The following is a 17,608-nucleotide window of genomic DNA, read 5'->3' as shown; positions in this document are numbered from 1 at the left end:
CCTCCCCTCAAATGTTGGATAAACTCAAGAGAGAGAATTAGAACAGGAAGTCACCATAATATCCTGTACAGAGCTGTTAATGTTTGACCAACTTGATCTCCCTGACCTGAGAGATATTTAATTAAAAGACAGAAAGACACTCCTCCATGCTCAGCCACTAATTAGACTATTTTGTTCAAATAGAGACACTTCTGGTCCGAGTTCCATCATTTCTCTAAAATCCTAGGAGCTGCACACACTGGGGACTAAAAAGGAGGATAAACGTCCTGCATTTGCACTGAATACATTGCACCTCAAGCCTGAGATTTTCACGTTTAACTCTCCAATCCACCACCACTTCTTAGTTTTCACTAAGAAAAAGAGCCTTGATCACAGGGTAATCTGTCGGTGTAAGTTAGCTACATATTTATAGATGTGTAAAAGTGAGGCCAAGAGCTCAGAATGAAAGCAGATTATCAAATCAGAGCAGCATGTAATATATAACCCCATTCATACAAATATCAGTATGTGTGTATTTGTATGGCCGATCATCACAACTGTTAAAATACTTGCCTCTGGGTAAGTTAGTTTTCTAAATGTATAGATATTATGTTAAATAAAAATAGTAGACATTAAAAAACAAGTAAAAAAACTATACACATATATATTTTAAAGTATGTTAAAATACCTTAGAACTTTATATTTAAAAAAATACAAAGGACTACAATAGAATTTAATAGCACATCTTTAGGTTTAGGAACTTAAAAGCATTAATTACCCCCCCGCCGCCCCACCCCATCTATCTTTTCCAAGTTTCTTGAAATGAGCTTCTATCCGCTGGTACCAGGGGTATGGTGGAGTGGCAAAGAGGATTAAGCGTTTGTGAAAGGTGCCCTGTCCAGGTACATTCATTCCCCCAAGGAGGGTCTCGGAATGAACGGGTAGAAAATTATCCAGCCCTGCAAACCACCATACATACAGTTATTCCTGGGCTGGTCCCCAGAAAATAAGTGGCATGAGTCGATCCCCTCTTCAAAGGTGAGGCTGGCACACAGCCAGCAGGGCCCCGGGCGCTGGAGGGGCCCCGTTTTCCTCCGGTCTAGCTCTGTGGCTATAGCTGCTGTGGCCAAACCACCCGCCCCAAACCTGTGGCGGCCATCTACCTGTAACTGCAGATCTGCACACCAACTCTATTCAACCAGGAACGAAATGGTAACTTTAAAGTTTCAATACCCCTTTACACTAGTAAAACTACTGAAGACACCAAAAACTTTTGGTTATGTAGGTTACATCAACTGATATTTACCACATTAAAAGTAAAACAAAAAAATTAAAAAATATATAATACACAATTAATTACAAAACAAATCCACTACATATTAGAATAGGACATGTTTTTATGAAAAACAACTACATATTCCAAAACAAACAAGGGAAAAACATTAGCTGTACAGTTCCCTGTTACCTGTGTTTTCACTTTCTGCAGTTCGAGCTACCCACAGTCAACCATGGCCCAACAATGTCAAATGAAAAATGCCAGAAATAAACACTTCGTGAGTTTTAAATTGCATGCCAGTCTGAGTACCTGTAGGCATTGTATCATCTCACATCAACAAGGGTGAGTATAGTGCAGCAAGATATTTTGAGAAGATTTGAGAGAAAGGAGCCACGTTCACAGTAACTCTTACTATAGTATATTGTCATAATTATTCTATTTTATTATTGCTTGTTGTTAATGTTGTAGTGACTAATTTATAAACTAAACTTATCGCGGGGGCGTGTGTGTGTGTTTGTGTGAATGCAGTGTCTATATCGGGTTCAGTACTATTAGCGGTTTCAGATATCCACTGGAGGTATCCCCAGTATCCCCCATGGGTAGGGGGGGACTACTGTACCTGGTTTAACAGAATACAATCGGATTCTCATATCCACTTCTAATTCAATCTATTGCAATGTATTGTAGCAGTTCATTACATGAAAAAAAAATGGCCTCTGAGATCTATAGCTTGTGAAGGAAGGAGTATTTTAATATCTTTTATAAATAACTGTGGCTATTCATTTTTTATGTTACACCAAAAGATTGGTTGCAGTGTGGAATCTGAAACTTTATCAATGAACTAACTGTCATATTAAACTCCATTTTATAAGTTTCAATAGATCTCTTACCCATGCATGATTTTATAACACGAAGCATTGGTCATTTGAAAAATATTGGTTCACTGGATTAGCTGATCTTCCAAATGTCCACTCATTTTTTACTCAATAAAAGATTATTTATAGACACCAATCTTATCAGAAAATTCCGTATGTGTTGGAAAGCTGTGAAATTCGCTTTTGAAAAACCTAATTTGTGCTTTAGAATGAAATTTTATTGTTGCAACAAATAACAGTTGTTTTTCTTGACATGTGCTCATTTAATTAGTTTTCGAGAAAATGCCTGCCAAACACACAAGTCGAATGACCAGTCTGTCTCTCAGTCATTCTTTAAGGAAAACTGGCAGCTGCGCAGCAAAGCAGCTAGTTCAGCTCGCAACTGAACTGCAATGGAGCTTTCCGTATGCTCCCTATTTTGTCAAGGAAGAGTGACAAAAAGACTTGCACTCAAGAATTGCAATGAAATAAAATGGGTAATTTTCACTTCTTCACCAACAGAATTCTTTGGTGAACCTGGGCTTGGTAAAAACGCAGCATGTGAAGAAAATACAGTGAGGACGAGCACAATGCGGTGCCACTGCCTTGGCACGTGTGAGGCACCAGCAGTTGTCCCCACCTCGCACACTGAGAACAACCACCGTTCTCCTGAAAATAGTTGAGACCCAGGAGACTCCCTGAAAGGGACTTGGAGACCAACCAGGGGTTGGCAGACAAATACTCTGAAAATTGCCGTACCAGAAAAAGCACCTCTTTATTGGAGGAAGAAATGCCTTCCTTTTAATGAGCAGGTGAGGAGAACACATGGCCTTAAAATATTAAGTCCATGGTTTCATCTGGATTGTCCCAGTAAGTTAACTCCCTTTATTCCTTCATTTCTCTGCAGAGGTTAATGAATAATTCGAGTTTACAAAACACTAAAGTTGGGACAGTAATTTGCATTATAAAAGAATGCTGTGATATGACTTCCTGAGTTCTTAAGGGATTTATTTATAGCTGGTCAATGATTAGATAAACAAGAAACAGAAATTCAAAGCAAAATGTTAATAGCCACTGCTAACCAAAGATATGCTGTTCATTAAATCGTAATGTAAACAAAGAGGATCAGAGTAGCTAATCTACATGGTGTTGCAATAACTTACTTTCCACTTCAAACAAGATACATCTATACGAAAACCATTTTACCAAATCCGTTGCCTAATATTCCTTTAATATTATTGTTAAATTTAATCATTAAAGATTACTTAACTTATAGACATTAAGCAAAAACTAGGAATGTGTGCAGTTGAAGACAGAGGTGAACACAGGCCTGTAAACACTGGTGTGGCTCAATAAATGTTCGATCCTTCTTTTTCAGAAGGAAAACAATATTTTACTTTGCCAAAGTGGGACATACAAGGACATAAACATTCGTCTAGGCCTCTGGTCTTTAAGAGTATTTTGCTGTCCTGATTGCCTGCAGTCTTGTCTCATGTTTTTTATTTCTCAGAATGTCCAGGGGCCTACACACCTGGTACCCTTACACATATCCTGACTCCTGATAGTGGGCTTTTCTCTGTGAGCCGACCAGGGGGCCCACAAACGCCTGGTTGTGCTGTGGGACGGAAGTGGGGTGGGCCAGAGCACGCTCACTGGGTTACTCAATTGTCATGAAGCCTGGATACACAGAATGAAAATTACTGGCATGTTTCTGTGAACACCACTTCTGGTAGCTTCAAACTGCTGCACACAAGGACTGGACCCCCCCAGTCCCCCCCACTGTGGAGCTGAACCATCTGGCAAGCTCAGCCCCCAAACTTTGATGTACTCGTCTAACCTTACTCTCGGCAGCCAGCTGCCTCCGGTCTCCTCCATGTCTATCATCTGTCCTCTTTCCTTTACCCTTCCCAGTGCCTCTGACTGCCCAGCATCCCTATTACCATCTTTCTCCAGAACTTCCTTTTCACACTTTGGGCTCCCCTGCCATCCAGGGTCAGTACTGGATAAATGGGAAATTCCAGTGGTGTGGCAGGAAAACTAGGAAGCGTTTGATTACTCACCAAAGGGTTATGTGCTTACAAGGCATTTAAGCGTATCCATTTCATAAAGCATGCTTTTGCTTTTTGAGGTGGGGAGGGGTACAATGGAGGGAGAAAGAGTGAGTAGGTACAACAACTTAACCTTAAAATTCATTGCTCTGCTGGTAATTCTCAAGCCTGATTATGCATCAGACCCAGAGATTTTTAAAATACGGAGCTTAAATCCCAGACTAGACCCACAGAATCAGAATCCCTGGCATTGGGCTACAGGGATCTGAATTACTACAAAGTTCTGGAGAGCTTCTGACATTTGCCCCACAAAACTTGAATTGAAAGGGGAGGACCTACCGAATCTGATTAAAGGCTGCCTCCACCCTGAAGGGCACTATCATAATACAGCATACCACAAACAGCTTAAGCAGATCAAGAACATCTATTCAATTATATTCCATATGTACTAGGACAAAACCCAATACATTGGACACTTTTAAAATATGGGCATTTTATCATATCCCAATCATACCTCAATGACGCTGTAAATTTTTTAAGTTCCAAATGAAAAAACATAAAATATGTGGCATCTTTAAAAAAATTTCCCATGTATGTCTAGGTGCTAGATGCTGGGTACACAAAGCAGAAAAACTGTAAGCTTTCACAACTAGGAGGGACAAAAGGCACATAAACATCCACATTCTTACACGCTCGTATTAACAGTCACTGAGTACTCACTATGTGGCCCTCTTGTAACCTTTACATATGTCAATTAATTCAATTCTCATAACCCTATGGGCAGGTACCATTATTATTACCATTTTAAGATACAGAGAGGTTAAGTAACTAGACAAACTTAGAAAACGAATGAAATAAATGACAGACAAGAATTTAAATCCAAACTCTGTCACTTGATGTATTAAGTCTGCTCAGGCTGCCGCAACAAAATACCACAGACGGAGTGACTTAAACAATAGAAATTAATTTTCTCACAGTTCTGGAGGCTAAAAGTCCAAGGTCAAGGTGACAGCAGGTTTGGCTTCTCTTGAGGCCTATGCCCATGGCTTACAGTGCCTACTCGCTGTGTCCACGCATCACTTTTCCGCGTGAGCACGGTCCAGGGTTCTCTTTTTCTTCTCCTAAGACACCAGTCATATTGAACCAGGCTACCCCCCCGCCATGATCTCATTTTAATTTAATCACCCCTTTAAAGATTTTACCTCCAAATATGGTTACATTTGGAGCTACTGGAGGCTGGGACTTCAACATGAATTTCGGTGGCATGCCATTCAACCCATAACACTTGATGACTGTGTTATCTCAAGAAAGTTACTGACTTCCTAGGCCTCAGTTTCTTCAAAAGTAAAATAGTACTATTGAGAATCAAAAGAGATAATTCATGTAGAATATTTAGCAGAGTGTCTGGCAGAGTATCATTTTACAGATGAGAAAAACAAAACTCAGAGTGATGGTGATTTGCCGTTTTCATCTCTGAAACGGAGTTCTTACACTGCACAACGCTACTTTTCCGAACGATCAAATGCATAATCTAGGAGAATTTTATATGACTTGTAACTTTCCTACATCTCTTACTTCCTGCTTTCTTCTGGTATTTTCCTTACTTTATTCCAGACAAGAGAATAAGAGAAGGGGAAGCTCAAATTAATAAAAATTTAGTTAGGGAAATGTACCACTTTCTTGGGATTGTTTGTGAATTTTATTAATCCTTTCTCCTAATTTGCAAAGACACTTGGCTACAGTCACATAGTAACGATTTCTCGTAAGATCAGTACCTACTTTTAACTATTAGGAAAGGAAAGCAACTCAGTGTTTTTTTAAAAAACTGCCTAGTACTCTACACAGGTTGCACCCACTTAATCCTCAGCATAATCACATGATATTTTATTTACCTCTATAACAATCATGAGAAGACATTATTCCCATTTTATAGCTGAGGAAACAGATGATATTTTATTTAGCTCTGTAACAATCACGAGAAGATATTATTCCCCTTTTACAGCAGAGAGAACAGGAGCACAGCAAGGCTAAGTATGTCACAAAGCTTGACAGTAACTGACTGCCAGAGCCAGAACTCTCACTGACACCTTCGAGTCTCAGGCCAAGTTCTCCACGGAGGCCACCACCGCTACCCTGGCAAGGTGCGACACCTGGTCTTCTCGACGGTCATGCTTGCCACAAACAGAGCAGGCGCTCAGCAAATACGGCTGAGAGGGATCTTTTCCAGCCCTCGTGTAGGCCAGGGTTCCCGACAACGTTGACCATCACCAGCTCCTCGGACCGACTGCTCTTTTACAGCAACCACCACAGTTCCCTTCCTCCCCAGCGGCTAGCACACTGCGTGCTCGTTTAAGTTCAACAGATATTTGAGAGAGTTCAAGTAAATATTTGTTGTATAATCAAATCATTGCAAATTCTTCCTTTAGCGATAGCAACGGGTCCTTTTCAGCCACCACCATGTAAAAACATCAACAAAAGGAAGCATTTATTAAAAACCTCTCTCTCATGGCCTACGACAGACAAGCCTACAAGGCTTTTCCAAGCCCAAAAGTCTATGATTCCATGGCAGTCTATTCCTGACAGGTGACTAACTGGCCACCTCGAGCACCGGTTACGTGCAGATGCCAGCAGATTCACCCATTCAGAGCCGCCGCAGGGTTCTCAGTCTGCCGTGTGCTTCGGGAAAGCGTATGTGACAGGGAAGTTCACAATCCCCACAGGGAACTGTAACAGATGATAAGGTCGATCTGAGTCACAGTGGAACTGCTGTTTGTCAAGGCCTCTATGTCGTAAAAAGGAGTTATATTAAGAGAAATCATGGTAACTTTTATTTTCTCAAGAATACACTGCTGTTCGGATGTGTTTTTTTTAACTTCAAGTTTGTTTTGCCACGAGCAGTCAGGCAAGTTCTGACCCTGCCGTGGAAACGATCTGACCACTTCTGGGCTGCTCTGTTCACGGGGCAGGGAGGGAGGCAGAGCTGGCCACAGCAGTGTCTGGGCTCTGCTCTCCCTCTCGCTCTCCTGTAACTTCAGGGTCTTGTGGGTGTTCGGTTCCTTCATCTGGCTGCTTTTGTGCACCCTGCTGTGAGCTGGCTATCACCTCCCTGGCTACCTATTTCCGCAAGCTGCTGTAGCAAATGAGAAAACATTTTGAGCTCCTAGAGAAAGCAATCAATAAAGAACTAAAACAGCAAAGTATTAATTCTTCCTGTCTGCATCGATCTTTTCCAAGTTCTCTGAGATCTGAGGCAGACAAATACACTAGAAAAGTCAAGAGTTACTCCAGGTTATCTTTTCTAAACCAAGGTATCTTACAAACACTCTTTTATGATGCCTTAATCAAGAGAGGAAAAAACTTCAGGAAAAAAAATGAAGAGGCATGCAAATGGAATAATTCTGAAAATAGCTAAATTAAACATTTTTAACTTATCCACTCATCACCACTGTAGTAAATAAATATTAAATATATGCCATAAACAAGATGCTGAGCTAGATGCTGTGAGTACACACATTTTTAAAGAAATGTCCATACCACCTCCTTCATTGCCCCGTTCCTTAAAATAAAACTTTTGTTTAGATTTCAAGTCTCCCTAGGACATGGAAGGGAAGAACCACATGTTTTTCTGTGTTATTACTTTGTGGCTTCATAGAAAAACTTCAGAGCACACTAGGGGAGAAACTATTTTATCTCTTAGCTTCCACCAACAAGCAGCAGCTTTCTTGAGAGCGACTGAGCTACGGAATGGCTGTAACTTCTGCAATGACCTGATTAAATCTGACAGGCACATGACAGGGGGTAGAAAGGCACCCATGTGACCTTCAATTTCAATAAGGAAACTTGACACATATTGTCAGAGAAAGCAGGAAGAAGATGAAGATCATGTGGTTTGGAAAGAAGATGAAGAATGATAGTACAGAAATATTCCAAATAACAGCAAGTCACTTGGGATTCCTTGAACGCCCTGCCATATTAAATCACATATGGCTATTCAGTGAAAGGGAAGTTAAGGCCTATCTCATGCCTCACTTCTGCTACTGAGAAAGAAAATTAAGACAAGCTTTTCAATCAAACACAGAAATTGTAACATGGACATTTAAGGAAACAGGCCCATGAGGTAGGGTAAGAGACTTGTTTAGCAATTAGTCATTGTCCTTACCCAATTAATCTAAAACAGAAAGCCCCAAATTTCCTTAAAGCTTTACTGGTAATAGTTTGCTGGAACTGATTGTTCCAATGTATAAATGCTTTGTATGTGTTTACTTTCCTCCCTAGATTTATGGCTAAACTGTTCTCAAAAATAGAATAAACTTCTTAATATCTGTTTCATTCACTTTTAACATTGTATTTTCCCAAAGCCACAGAAATGATGTTCTTCAACAAATGAAATAAAGTGAATGCTGAGAACCAGCTCCAATGTCCAAGGATGGGGAAATAAAAAAGGGTTTATACTCCAAGGCAAATAGGACATACTCGTGATATAGTTAAGACCATGTTAAGGAAATCTACAACATCAAATGAAATTTTGTAGTTACAGTTCTGATCTAGCCGAACCATCTTTTGAGACAGCCACTCACAAACCACACTGCTGTTTTTGGAATTCAGACAGCAAGAATAGGCAACCTCTTCACAGAAATGGAAAATGACACTCAGCTAGCTCTACGTCCCATGGTGTAATCTCACATGTAGCACATCAACAATTCTTAGTTATCCATGTTTTTTCTTAAAAATGAAAAGTAGATCAACTTACATGGCTCTCTGGCAATGAACTGAGGTACAGTGTTGGGCAGAGGAGTACTGGGGTTTGGAGTCCCTACTAGTTTGTTCTTGGCCATCTTCGTGTTCGCCTTAGCAAACTCTAGTCGTAGTGTTTGCGGAATTTCAGGATCGAAGCGGATGCCCTTTGGAAATAAAGAACAAATGGAAGAGGTTTTCATTTCCTGAGAGTCAAACCAGAATGGTGACAAAACAAACACACCAGTCAAGCCTGGCCTACCCAAAAAAGAACGAAAAAAGTCAGCAAGAGCTCTCAGTCCCACTGGTTGCACAAAATACACAAGAACCCGAAACACGACATGTCCAGAAAGTCAGGGAGATTTAGTTTACTTAATATTTAGTTACATGGGTTTTCAACTTTTCTTCATGATCTTTCTTCTTGGACAAAAAACTTTCATGTTTTAAACTTAGGCCAGCAAATTACGAGCATAGTTAAGAAACTTCAGTTAATGGCTACCAATAAGAGTAAAAGGATTAGTGTAAAGCTCTGTACAATAAATACCAGAGAGACTAACACTTGGAATCCAGAAAGGCCCAGCCTTGACCGGTGTTCTGACACTGGCTTAAAACAATGTAATTCCTTAATGCCATAGTTTTCATCACCCACAGAGGGGGAAACTCCCATCCCTTTCTAACTGGAGAGGTTTTATAACCATGATATGTGCGCTCAGAGTTACTCAGAGACAGAAACTAAACACTTTTAAGATTTCAATATAATAAGTATCATTTAATTCCAAGTAGCTTATAAATTTATATAAAACCTAAATGTCTTGATGGGGTTAAACTCTGATTTTGATTATAGCTGGCTTATTAGCTACACAGAGAAACAACAGGTTATATGGTCCGGAGAGAGGAGAGTCATTTCAATTACCCTTGACCCTATTATTGCAGTTTACCTAAAACAAAAAAAAATTCAATGAAGTAAATCACAGACACTATAAAATACGAGATTCAGGGCAAGATAAGTCTATTTTGAAACCCACCATTCAAGAACACCCACACTGCTGAGCAGGACAAATAATCTCCTGCCATCTACATCCATCACCACAGATTCGGAACCCAAACCATAGCCCCCAAAGACATCCCAGCATGGGGCACAAATGTGCATCCAAATCAAATTTAGGCCCCATGTTTGCCTGTGTATGTTTGAGAGAAGAAGTCAAGTTCTGACAATGACTATCCTAAAGAACACAGGTAGGCCTGTGGGCACCAAACCCCCTTTCTTCTTGATTAGCTTAAGGAAAAGCAAGAGCAACTTCCACAAGAAGTTGGTTAGAACCTCTGACTCTGGGGATCAGGATGAACAACTGAACTTCGCAGGCTTACTTAGCTCCAGGGACGGGAGGAAGAGCCTGTGACTGGGTGGTAAGAGCAGTGAGAGCAGTAAGGCCGGGCGAGGAGGAGGACAGAGGCCCTTGGGGAGGCACAACAAAAACCACAGAGCCTGGACCCTCAGTCCACCACTCACATCCTGGAGGGAGTGAAAGTACTTATGAGAAGGTGTCCACCAGGCAGGGGTGGGCAGGAAGAAAAGGACTCTACTTGTACAGCCCTAACCAACAACAAAAAGTGAAAAGGGAGTTCCAGTTCTACGAAATGAAATAGAAATTCTTTAAGTGGTCTCAGTTTTTAATTTGGGAAACCTTAGTATTATCTTGCCAAAAACATATATAAGGAAAAAGAACAAAGCAAAATTCTGAAGTAGCGATTGCTTCCATCCACTGCACTTAAGAGCCTTTGAGTCCATCAGAGCTAATATCCCAACTGCATAAATATTTCTAAGCACGGACCTGAGGAGCTGTCGTCCTGGCTGGCAGGCCAGCGCAGTCCCTGGCAGTCATTTAAAGGTATGCTGTGGGGGGGTCTGTGTACTCACACCACACACCCTCAGCCGCACACAGTAACACCTTGCTGTCAGTTCAGGATGTCACCACGGGCACTGAACTCCACCAGCCTTTGTGTGAAGGAGCAATTTTGCTAAACCTGAGTCCATGTCGACCTAAGCCCGGGCCACTGCAGCACGGAAAGCACACCCTGGGGCCTCTTGGTAGTCCTCTGGGCCTTCCGGCCTCACAAAACCAGGCTGCACAGCCGACTCCATGCCTCGGCTTTTGTGCCGGTGTTAGAGCGTGCCTACCTCTCACACAACCTGGGCTGGCGGCTCAGGTCCAAAAACATGCTGAAGGGAGTCTCCCCCCACTCCTCACCCACCTCTCTATATGCCGCCCCCCAGCATTTGCGCTAAAATAACACCATCATGTTCCAAATCAAAGTTCCAGCTCCTTGTTAAAAAAAGCTAAGTTAAAATGACCTAATTTGTTTGGCAGCTTATTCAGAGGCTAGAGGCTTAGAATACAAGCCACATTCCTCTAACATCTTTAGCAGCAATACCATATTTGGTAATCAATATCCTGCTCAGCTCAGTTTCTATCCGTAGGGATCAGCCAAGCCCAAAACATTGTAAATACTAAAGGAAGATGAAGAGGAGGTAGAGCGGGGTGGGGTAGGGAGAACATGGAAGTGAAGAGGAAGAAAAGAAAAAGAGAAAGATGAAAAAAGGGGAGACAGATAAGGAGGAGACATGAAAACAATACCTTGTGCTTTTAATTAAAGCCGAATAAGATTATTTTCTGGCCACAGTGACTTCACATTAACTGCTGACAGGGTAAGATGACTGGTGAGTCAAAGGGGAAATCTGTGCCTTTCAAAATCAACTTTTTACTCTCTTGCGTATAATTCCTCAAAACCCTTCTTACAGTGAACTGAGACTTTTCCATTTGTACATGTTGTCTTATTTACATGGTGAGTAGAAAGGGCAGTTTCTGGGTATCAATGTGATATCAATCTGAGAACACACAGTTACTTAGAAAAAGCCCAACCTGACTGGCTGCAGGGATCGCCAACAGTGTCTTCAGGATGTGACCAAAGCAACACAGGTCACCATGACCTGCAAAGGCCGAACTACTCCCCAGGGCCAACTCTGGAGGTATAGGGCACTTCTGACAAATAATGCACACGAGGGCAGTTTCAAAGCCACGTGCTTATATATTTGGGACTGAATGTTGTGTCTTCCCAAAACTCCTATGTTGACCACCAATGTGATGGTACTCAGAGGTGGGCCCTTTGCAAGGTAATTAGGCTCGGATGAGGTTGTGGGGTGGCGCTCCTATGAAGGGATTAGTGCTCTTGGAAGAAAAACACACCAGGAATCTTTTTACCAAGAACACACACCAGGGAAAGGCCAAGTGAACACACAGCAAGAAGGTGGCTGTCTGCAGGCCAGGAAGAGGGCCCTTGCCAGGTACTGAATCTGTTGGCAACTTGATCTTGGACTTTCCAGCCCCCAGAACTAAGAAAATGAAATGTCTGTTGTTTAAGTCATCCAGTACATGGGACTTTGTTACAGCGGCCTGAACTAAGACACCATGTTAACACAGTTACTCCCTTCCTTGGGCCACGGTTCCTAAAATACCTCACAGTATTCTCTCTGAACCACCCGTGGCTCCACGTAGGGACATCGCTGCTCCTCCACCAAACCCATCCCCAACCCCACCTTTCACCTTACCGCAGGTGACTCAACCAACAGGAAGTTATATTTAACACCCTTTGCAATGCCTGGCACACGTGACCACTAGAAGGCCTAGTAATTCAACCTCAAAGGTACAGAGAACAATTGGAGGCACTGAAAGAAAACGGAAACCCTGCATTTACACACTGCATTCTCTCAGCTCAAGGAAAGTCAGTTCTTGCGTTTAGGGCTGTTGAGGGAATGTTTAAAAATCATCTTTTTGTTACTCACATGTAAACAAAGCTCAAGAACTATTTGTGAATAGAAAGGTTAAAAAGAGTTTTCTGGACTTGTGGAGCGAACGGAACAGACCAGACATGAAGTCTTCGAGGCCTCCCTGGGAAGAGAAGGCGGGGCTGCTGCTTCCCCCTGCCCCAGGAGGAGAAGGTGGGGGAGGAGAAGTCCTCCTCCTGTGTGAAGGGCACTCAGAGGCCAGCTTCTAGGTTCTGCGTTCTCTGCGCCCTCGCTTCTGTGACAATAGCTGACTAATAGCTGCTGCTCAAAGTGACCAAACGTGTTTTTTATCTTCAGAGGGTTTCCACCTTGACTACAGATACAGAAAATGGAGGTGGCTGGAGCTGAGTCGCCTTAATAGTCTTCCACCAGAGAAAACACCCGCAAACCCCTGACACAGGCCGCCTGATGCCTGAGAGAGTCTCGCTGGCTTCAGTTCTGTTTGCTACCGGGGATCCCAGTGTCCTCAGCAATGGTTCCATAAAGTACGTGGTTTTATCCATCCTGGATAATTAGTTTTGGGGACCATGGAAGCATTCATCAGAGGGAGAAAAACAGTAAAGAGTGAAACAAGGCTATATGTATTTACTAAATAAATATACTCATGACAATATTATGTTAAAAAAAACACTCAACCATGTTTAGTAGTCTCGGGGCTTTGGGGGAGACTCTGTGTGGGAACACACGAGTCTGTCTGTGTAAGCCCAGGAACGTTTATTCCGCGACAACCATCCTATTAATAGCGGGAAGTTTGGTGGGGCGGGGGTAGGGCAGGGAACGCGGCACCACGACTTCTATCCTGTTTAATTCTGCACTGTTTGCTCTCACTACACACGTGTATAACTCATAAACTTATGGGCTATAAACTCTGATACGGATTTTTTAAAGAGTGGGAGAGAGCCAGACGATGGAGTTCCTATGGAGTGCCAGCAGAGCCAGCGCAGAACCGACAGTAGCAGACAGGGGACGTCCCGGCCGGAGTGTTCAACCAGCTAGGCTGGTGTTCTCTGCTAGGTTTTGAAAAAATACTGTATTTTGAAATAATTTCAGACTTATAGAAAAGTTGCAGGCATAGTACACAGAATTCCCATGTAGACTTTGCTCAGATTTCCCACACATACTTTTATTTTCCCCTCCCTGAATGGTTTAAGAGTAAGTTGAAAGTATGATATCCCTTTACCCTTTACGGTTTGATTTTCTAAAAATGACATCTTTTGTTTTCCTGAGCCAGGATCTAATCCATGTTCACACAAGGCATTCAATAATCTCTTTACGGTCTGGAATATTTTTCCCAGTCCTTGTCTTTTATGACCTTGACATTTTCCAAGAGTACAGTAGGCTGTGTGTTTTGTAGAATGACCCTCAACTTGGGTTTATCTGACTTTTTGATTAGATTCGGGTAATGCGTTTTTGGTAGGAATTAGAGATTTGTGTCACTCTCAGTGCACAGCATGGTGTCATTTTTGTCCCATTCATAGTGGTAATAACTCTGATCACTTGCCAAGTTCCTCGTAGTAAGGTTACTATTTCCCCTTTTTAATGAATAAGTATCTCATAGGGAGATATTCTCAAACTAAATATCTTGTTTCTCAATAAACTTTCACCACTAATTTTCATCACCTATTGATGATTCTTACCTGAAGCAATCATCATGGTGACATGCTAATCCCATCATTCGTTCTATATTGATCAGTTTTCTCCTCTAAGGAAAAGCTTTCCCTTCTGTTTTGTTTACTATTTATTCATTCATCCACTAACACATCAGTACTGATTCATAGCTTACGTTATTCTAGGACTTACATTTAATTACTACCATTTGTTTGGTGCTCGAATTTTCCCAGATTTGTAAGCACACACACGCTTTCACACCCACATCTATTTAGATACATTACCACCCCAAGTTTGTCTTGATATAGCTCCCCTTTGAACCCAACACTGTACTGGGTTCATCTTAGCCTTCCTTCCCTGTATTTGTAACTCTTTCTCTGTTACCTCATTATTAACTATACATTTACTTATTTGCTCAATACAGAAATGCATACTAAAAGTAGTTTCAGAATTGCTAGACAACAGCAACATGAAAAATCTAACTGGGGTTCATTACTTATTTATAGTTCCATCTGTCTTTAGCTAAAAAGTATACAACAGTCAAATGTGTATCGAGAACTGTTTGGGCTGGTTCTCATCTCCCTACCTTCAGAGTGGCTGTATTCATTTGAAATCGCTGTACTGTTCATCTGAAACAGTTAGACTCACTTGTTTCTGCTTGTACTCGGTTTAGGGGCTCTCCCCGCCCCTCTGTTCACTTTATTTTCTCTCTACCTATGCATCCATAGCAGGTAAAACCATTTTACCATTTAAAAAGTTAAAGTAAATTCATCAACTCATTTTCTCTATTTACTCATTTTTATGTACATTGACTAAAAAGCTAAGGATCCAGAGTTTTAATAGCACCCCCCTCACTGGCTCTGACTTACTGAGATACTGGACCTTTTGAAAGAAGATTCTAAATAACCAAAGGTTTTTAATGTCATCTGTTATCATCTTAAAATTTTCAATTCCTCAGTGAAATATACTGAAACATTAAAAAATAAAGGGGGGGGGGGGTGACTAAAACTGCTGTAATAAGCCCTGCGGTACACAAACAGGTAAGTGCGCGCGGCCTGAGCCTGGGGGAAGGGGCTTTCTCGAGGACCAGCGGCTCTCCAGGCCAACTTCTCCTGGCGGGTCCTGGACGGAACACCTGCACAGAGCGACGACATGGGCAAAGTCAAACGCTGACGAACACTGTCCCGCTTGGACGAGCTACGTGAAACTCCACTGGGGAGTAACAGACGGCCCTTACCACTCACTCCACTGCCAGTGGGTTCTGCTCTCCTCTGGGGGACAGCCACACGTCTCCACTTCTCTTAGAACGAAGGACATTTCCTATGAAAACCTCCCGGCATTTCATACAGGCCCCATCCTCATACAGTAATGCACTGGATCTGAGGCACACCTGTTGAACCAGATGAAACCTTTTTTTCTTTGCTAGAATAAAGATAGTAGAGTAGCAGCAATTTCATACTATTCATCTGAATATGCTGAAAGATCTTCCTGGTTGATTCTTATAAGCTTCTTACTGCCCCTTTTCTCCATGCCCAGCTCCAAACGAACACCAGCTTCAGCTGTAAGGAATGTGGGACATGCAGAAGACCCTGCCTAGGCAGGTGGCCACACTGAAGAGGAGCAGTAAGTGCTCTCTAAGTTACAGGTATTACCAAATTTGTTCTGATTTTCTAACACAGAATAAAAATGATTTGTCACCAAAAACTATATATAGTACAATAAAATACTAGTGTATGAAAACACACTTTCTTTTGTAATAATCTGTCCAGTTCTCCCCTAGCCTTGAGAATCTTCTAACCTTTACCGATAAGGTCAATGAAACCCCCATTTCATGTCCAGGAAATAATAGAAACCTGAAGGCAGGAGCTCAAGTCAAGGTCAAGCTTAGTACTGACCCCTCGCTGACCTTGTAATCTAACCTCAGTACCTGGATCTTGTTGTCTTCTCTCTGGCTTCACACCATCCTTTCTATCTTGGTTTTTGATACTAAACCCCAGATCCTCAGAGGGCGGGAGTTCCAACAGTCCTCTTCAAGGCTTACCCAGGTGCAGAACCCCCTAAATCTCCAGGGCTACTTCCTAACCTGCTGTGAGAAACCCCAAGACTCCTCCAGGTGGTGGGAGCTGATCTGCCCAGTGCCTTCTGCTACTCTTTCCTATCACTGATCTAGCCTGTGTTTAAGTTATGTTTTTATTTCTCCTTTTGAAGGTAGTTAATCCTGCAAGGCAGAAGAAATCAGACAGTATAGTGGGATTGGGGATGGGATGATAAAGTGATTTCCTTCTAAATTATCAAGCATTAAACATCAAAGTTCAACCAACACTGCTGGTTTATATAAAGAGCAGTACATAAAATGGTGTCCACAGGGAAAAAAGAACAATTCAATTCTCAGGAGTAACTACAGAGAATGGCATACTTAGCTGGCGGTGTGGAGGTTTTGTAAAGCATATATATTCTAGTGAACTGAGATCATGGCTTGGTTGAGCTTTAGTAAAAACAATTATTCAATTTCTCAGCAACCCCGAGGCTTCTTCCATAAGAAACTTAAGTGCTCCAACATTGGTTCCCTCTGCTAGTTGACTAGAACAAGCTAATATATGATAGCAAGCAAGCAAATAAATAAATAAATAAATAAAATGATTCTTATTACCTATTTTACACAAGTTGTACTTAAAAGATTTCTAGTCATAATAGCATGTGGGGGAATACATGGCAGGAGATCCTCAGGCTGTAGGTGGCTTAATTATGCTATACTGCACCCAAAAGATTTTTCATTCAACCACAAAATGCACTTGAGTCCTTATTTGCTAAGCAACCAAACACTGAAGTCTATTTTATTCATAACTTAAGCTGCTCTTTAATTAAATGTTGATTTAACTGAAAATCCGATGTTATTTTAAAAGATGCTGGGATATCATATATTATTAGATATTTTTAATAATTTGTTAGCGAAATATAATTCACGTCATAAAATTCATCCTGTTGTATACAATTCAATGATTTTTTTCAGTAGAGTAACAGAATTATGCAACCATCACCCCTATACAGCTTTAGAACCCTTGTGCACGAGTTTTCACGTGGACATGTGTTTCCAATTCTCTAGGAGTGGAGCTGCTGCCTCACGCAGCAACTCTGTTAACTTACTTAATGAACTGTAAGACTGGTTTCCAAAGCGGCTGTCCCACTTCAATCCCATCACCAGTGCATGGGGGTCCCAGTTTTTCACATCTTGTCAGCACTTGCTATTGCCTGTCTTCTTTATGTT

At 41.6% G+C, this 17,608-nt stretch overlaps 1 protein-coding gene across 3 annotated transcripts in view; it reads right to left on the bottom strand.

Annotated features, from left to right (window-relative positions):
• The window catches only part of RBPMS (RNA binding protein, mRNA processing factor), a 167,307-nt gene that overhangs the window by 57,114 nt on the left and 92,585 nt on the right, over positions 1 to 17,608 (bottom strand). For all 3 annotated transcript variants that reach the window (XM_053916731.1, XM_045197190.2, XM_053916733.1), the window contains one exon: positions 8,908 to 9,058. In XM_053916731.1, the coding sequence (XP_053772706.1) occupies positions 8,908 to 9,058 (151 nt within the window). The remainder of the gene's footprint in view (positions 1 to 8,907; positions 9,059 to 17,608) is intronic.

This window comes from Desmodus rotundus, chromosome 13 (genome assembly GCF_022682495.2).
Source record: "Desmodus rotundus isolate HL8 chromosome 13, HLdesRot8A.1, whole genome shotgun sequence".
Taxonomy (NCBI): Eukaryota; Metazoa; Chordata; class Mammalia; order Chiroptera; family Phyllostomidae; genus Desmodus; species Desmodus rotundus.
This window is presented reverse-complemented; position numbering and strand designations above follow the sequence as displayed.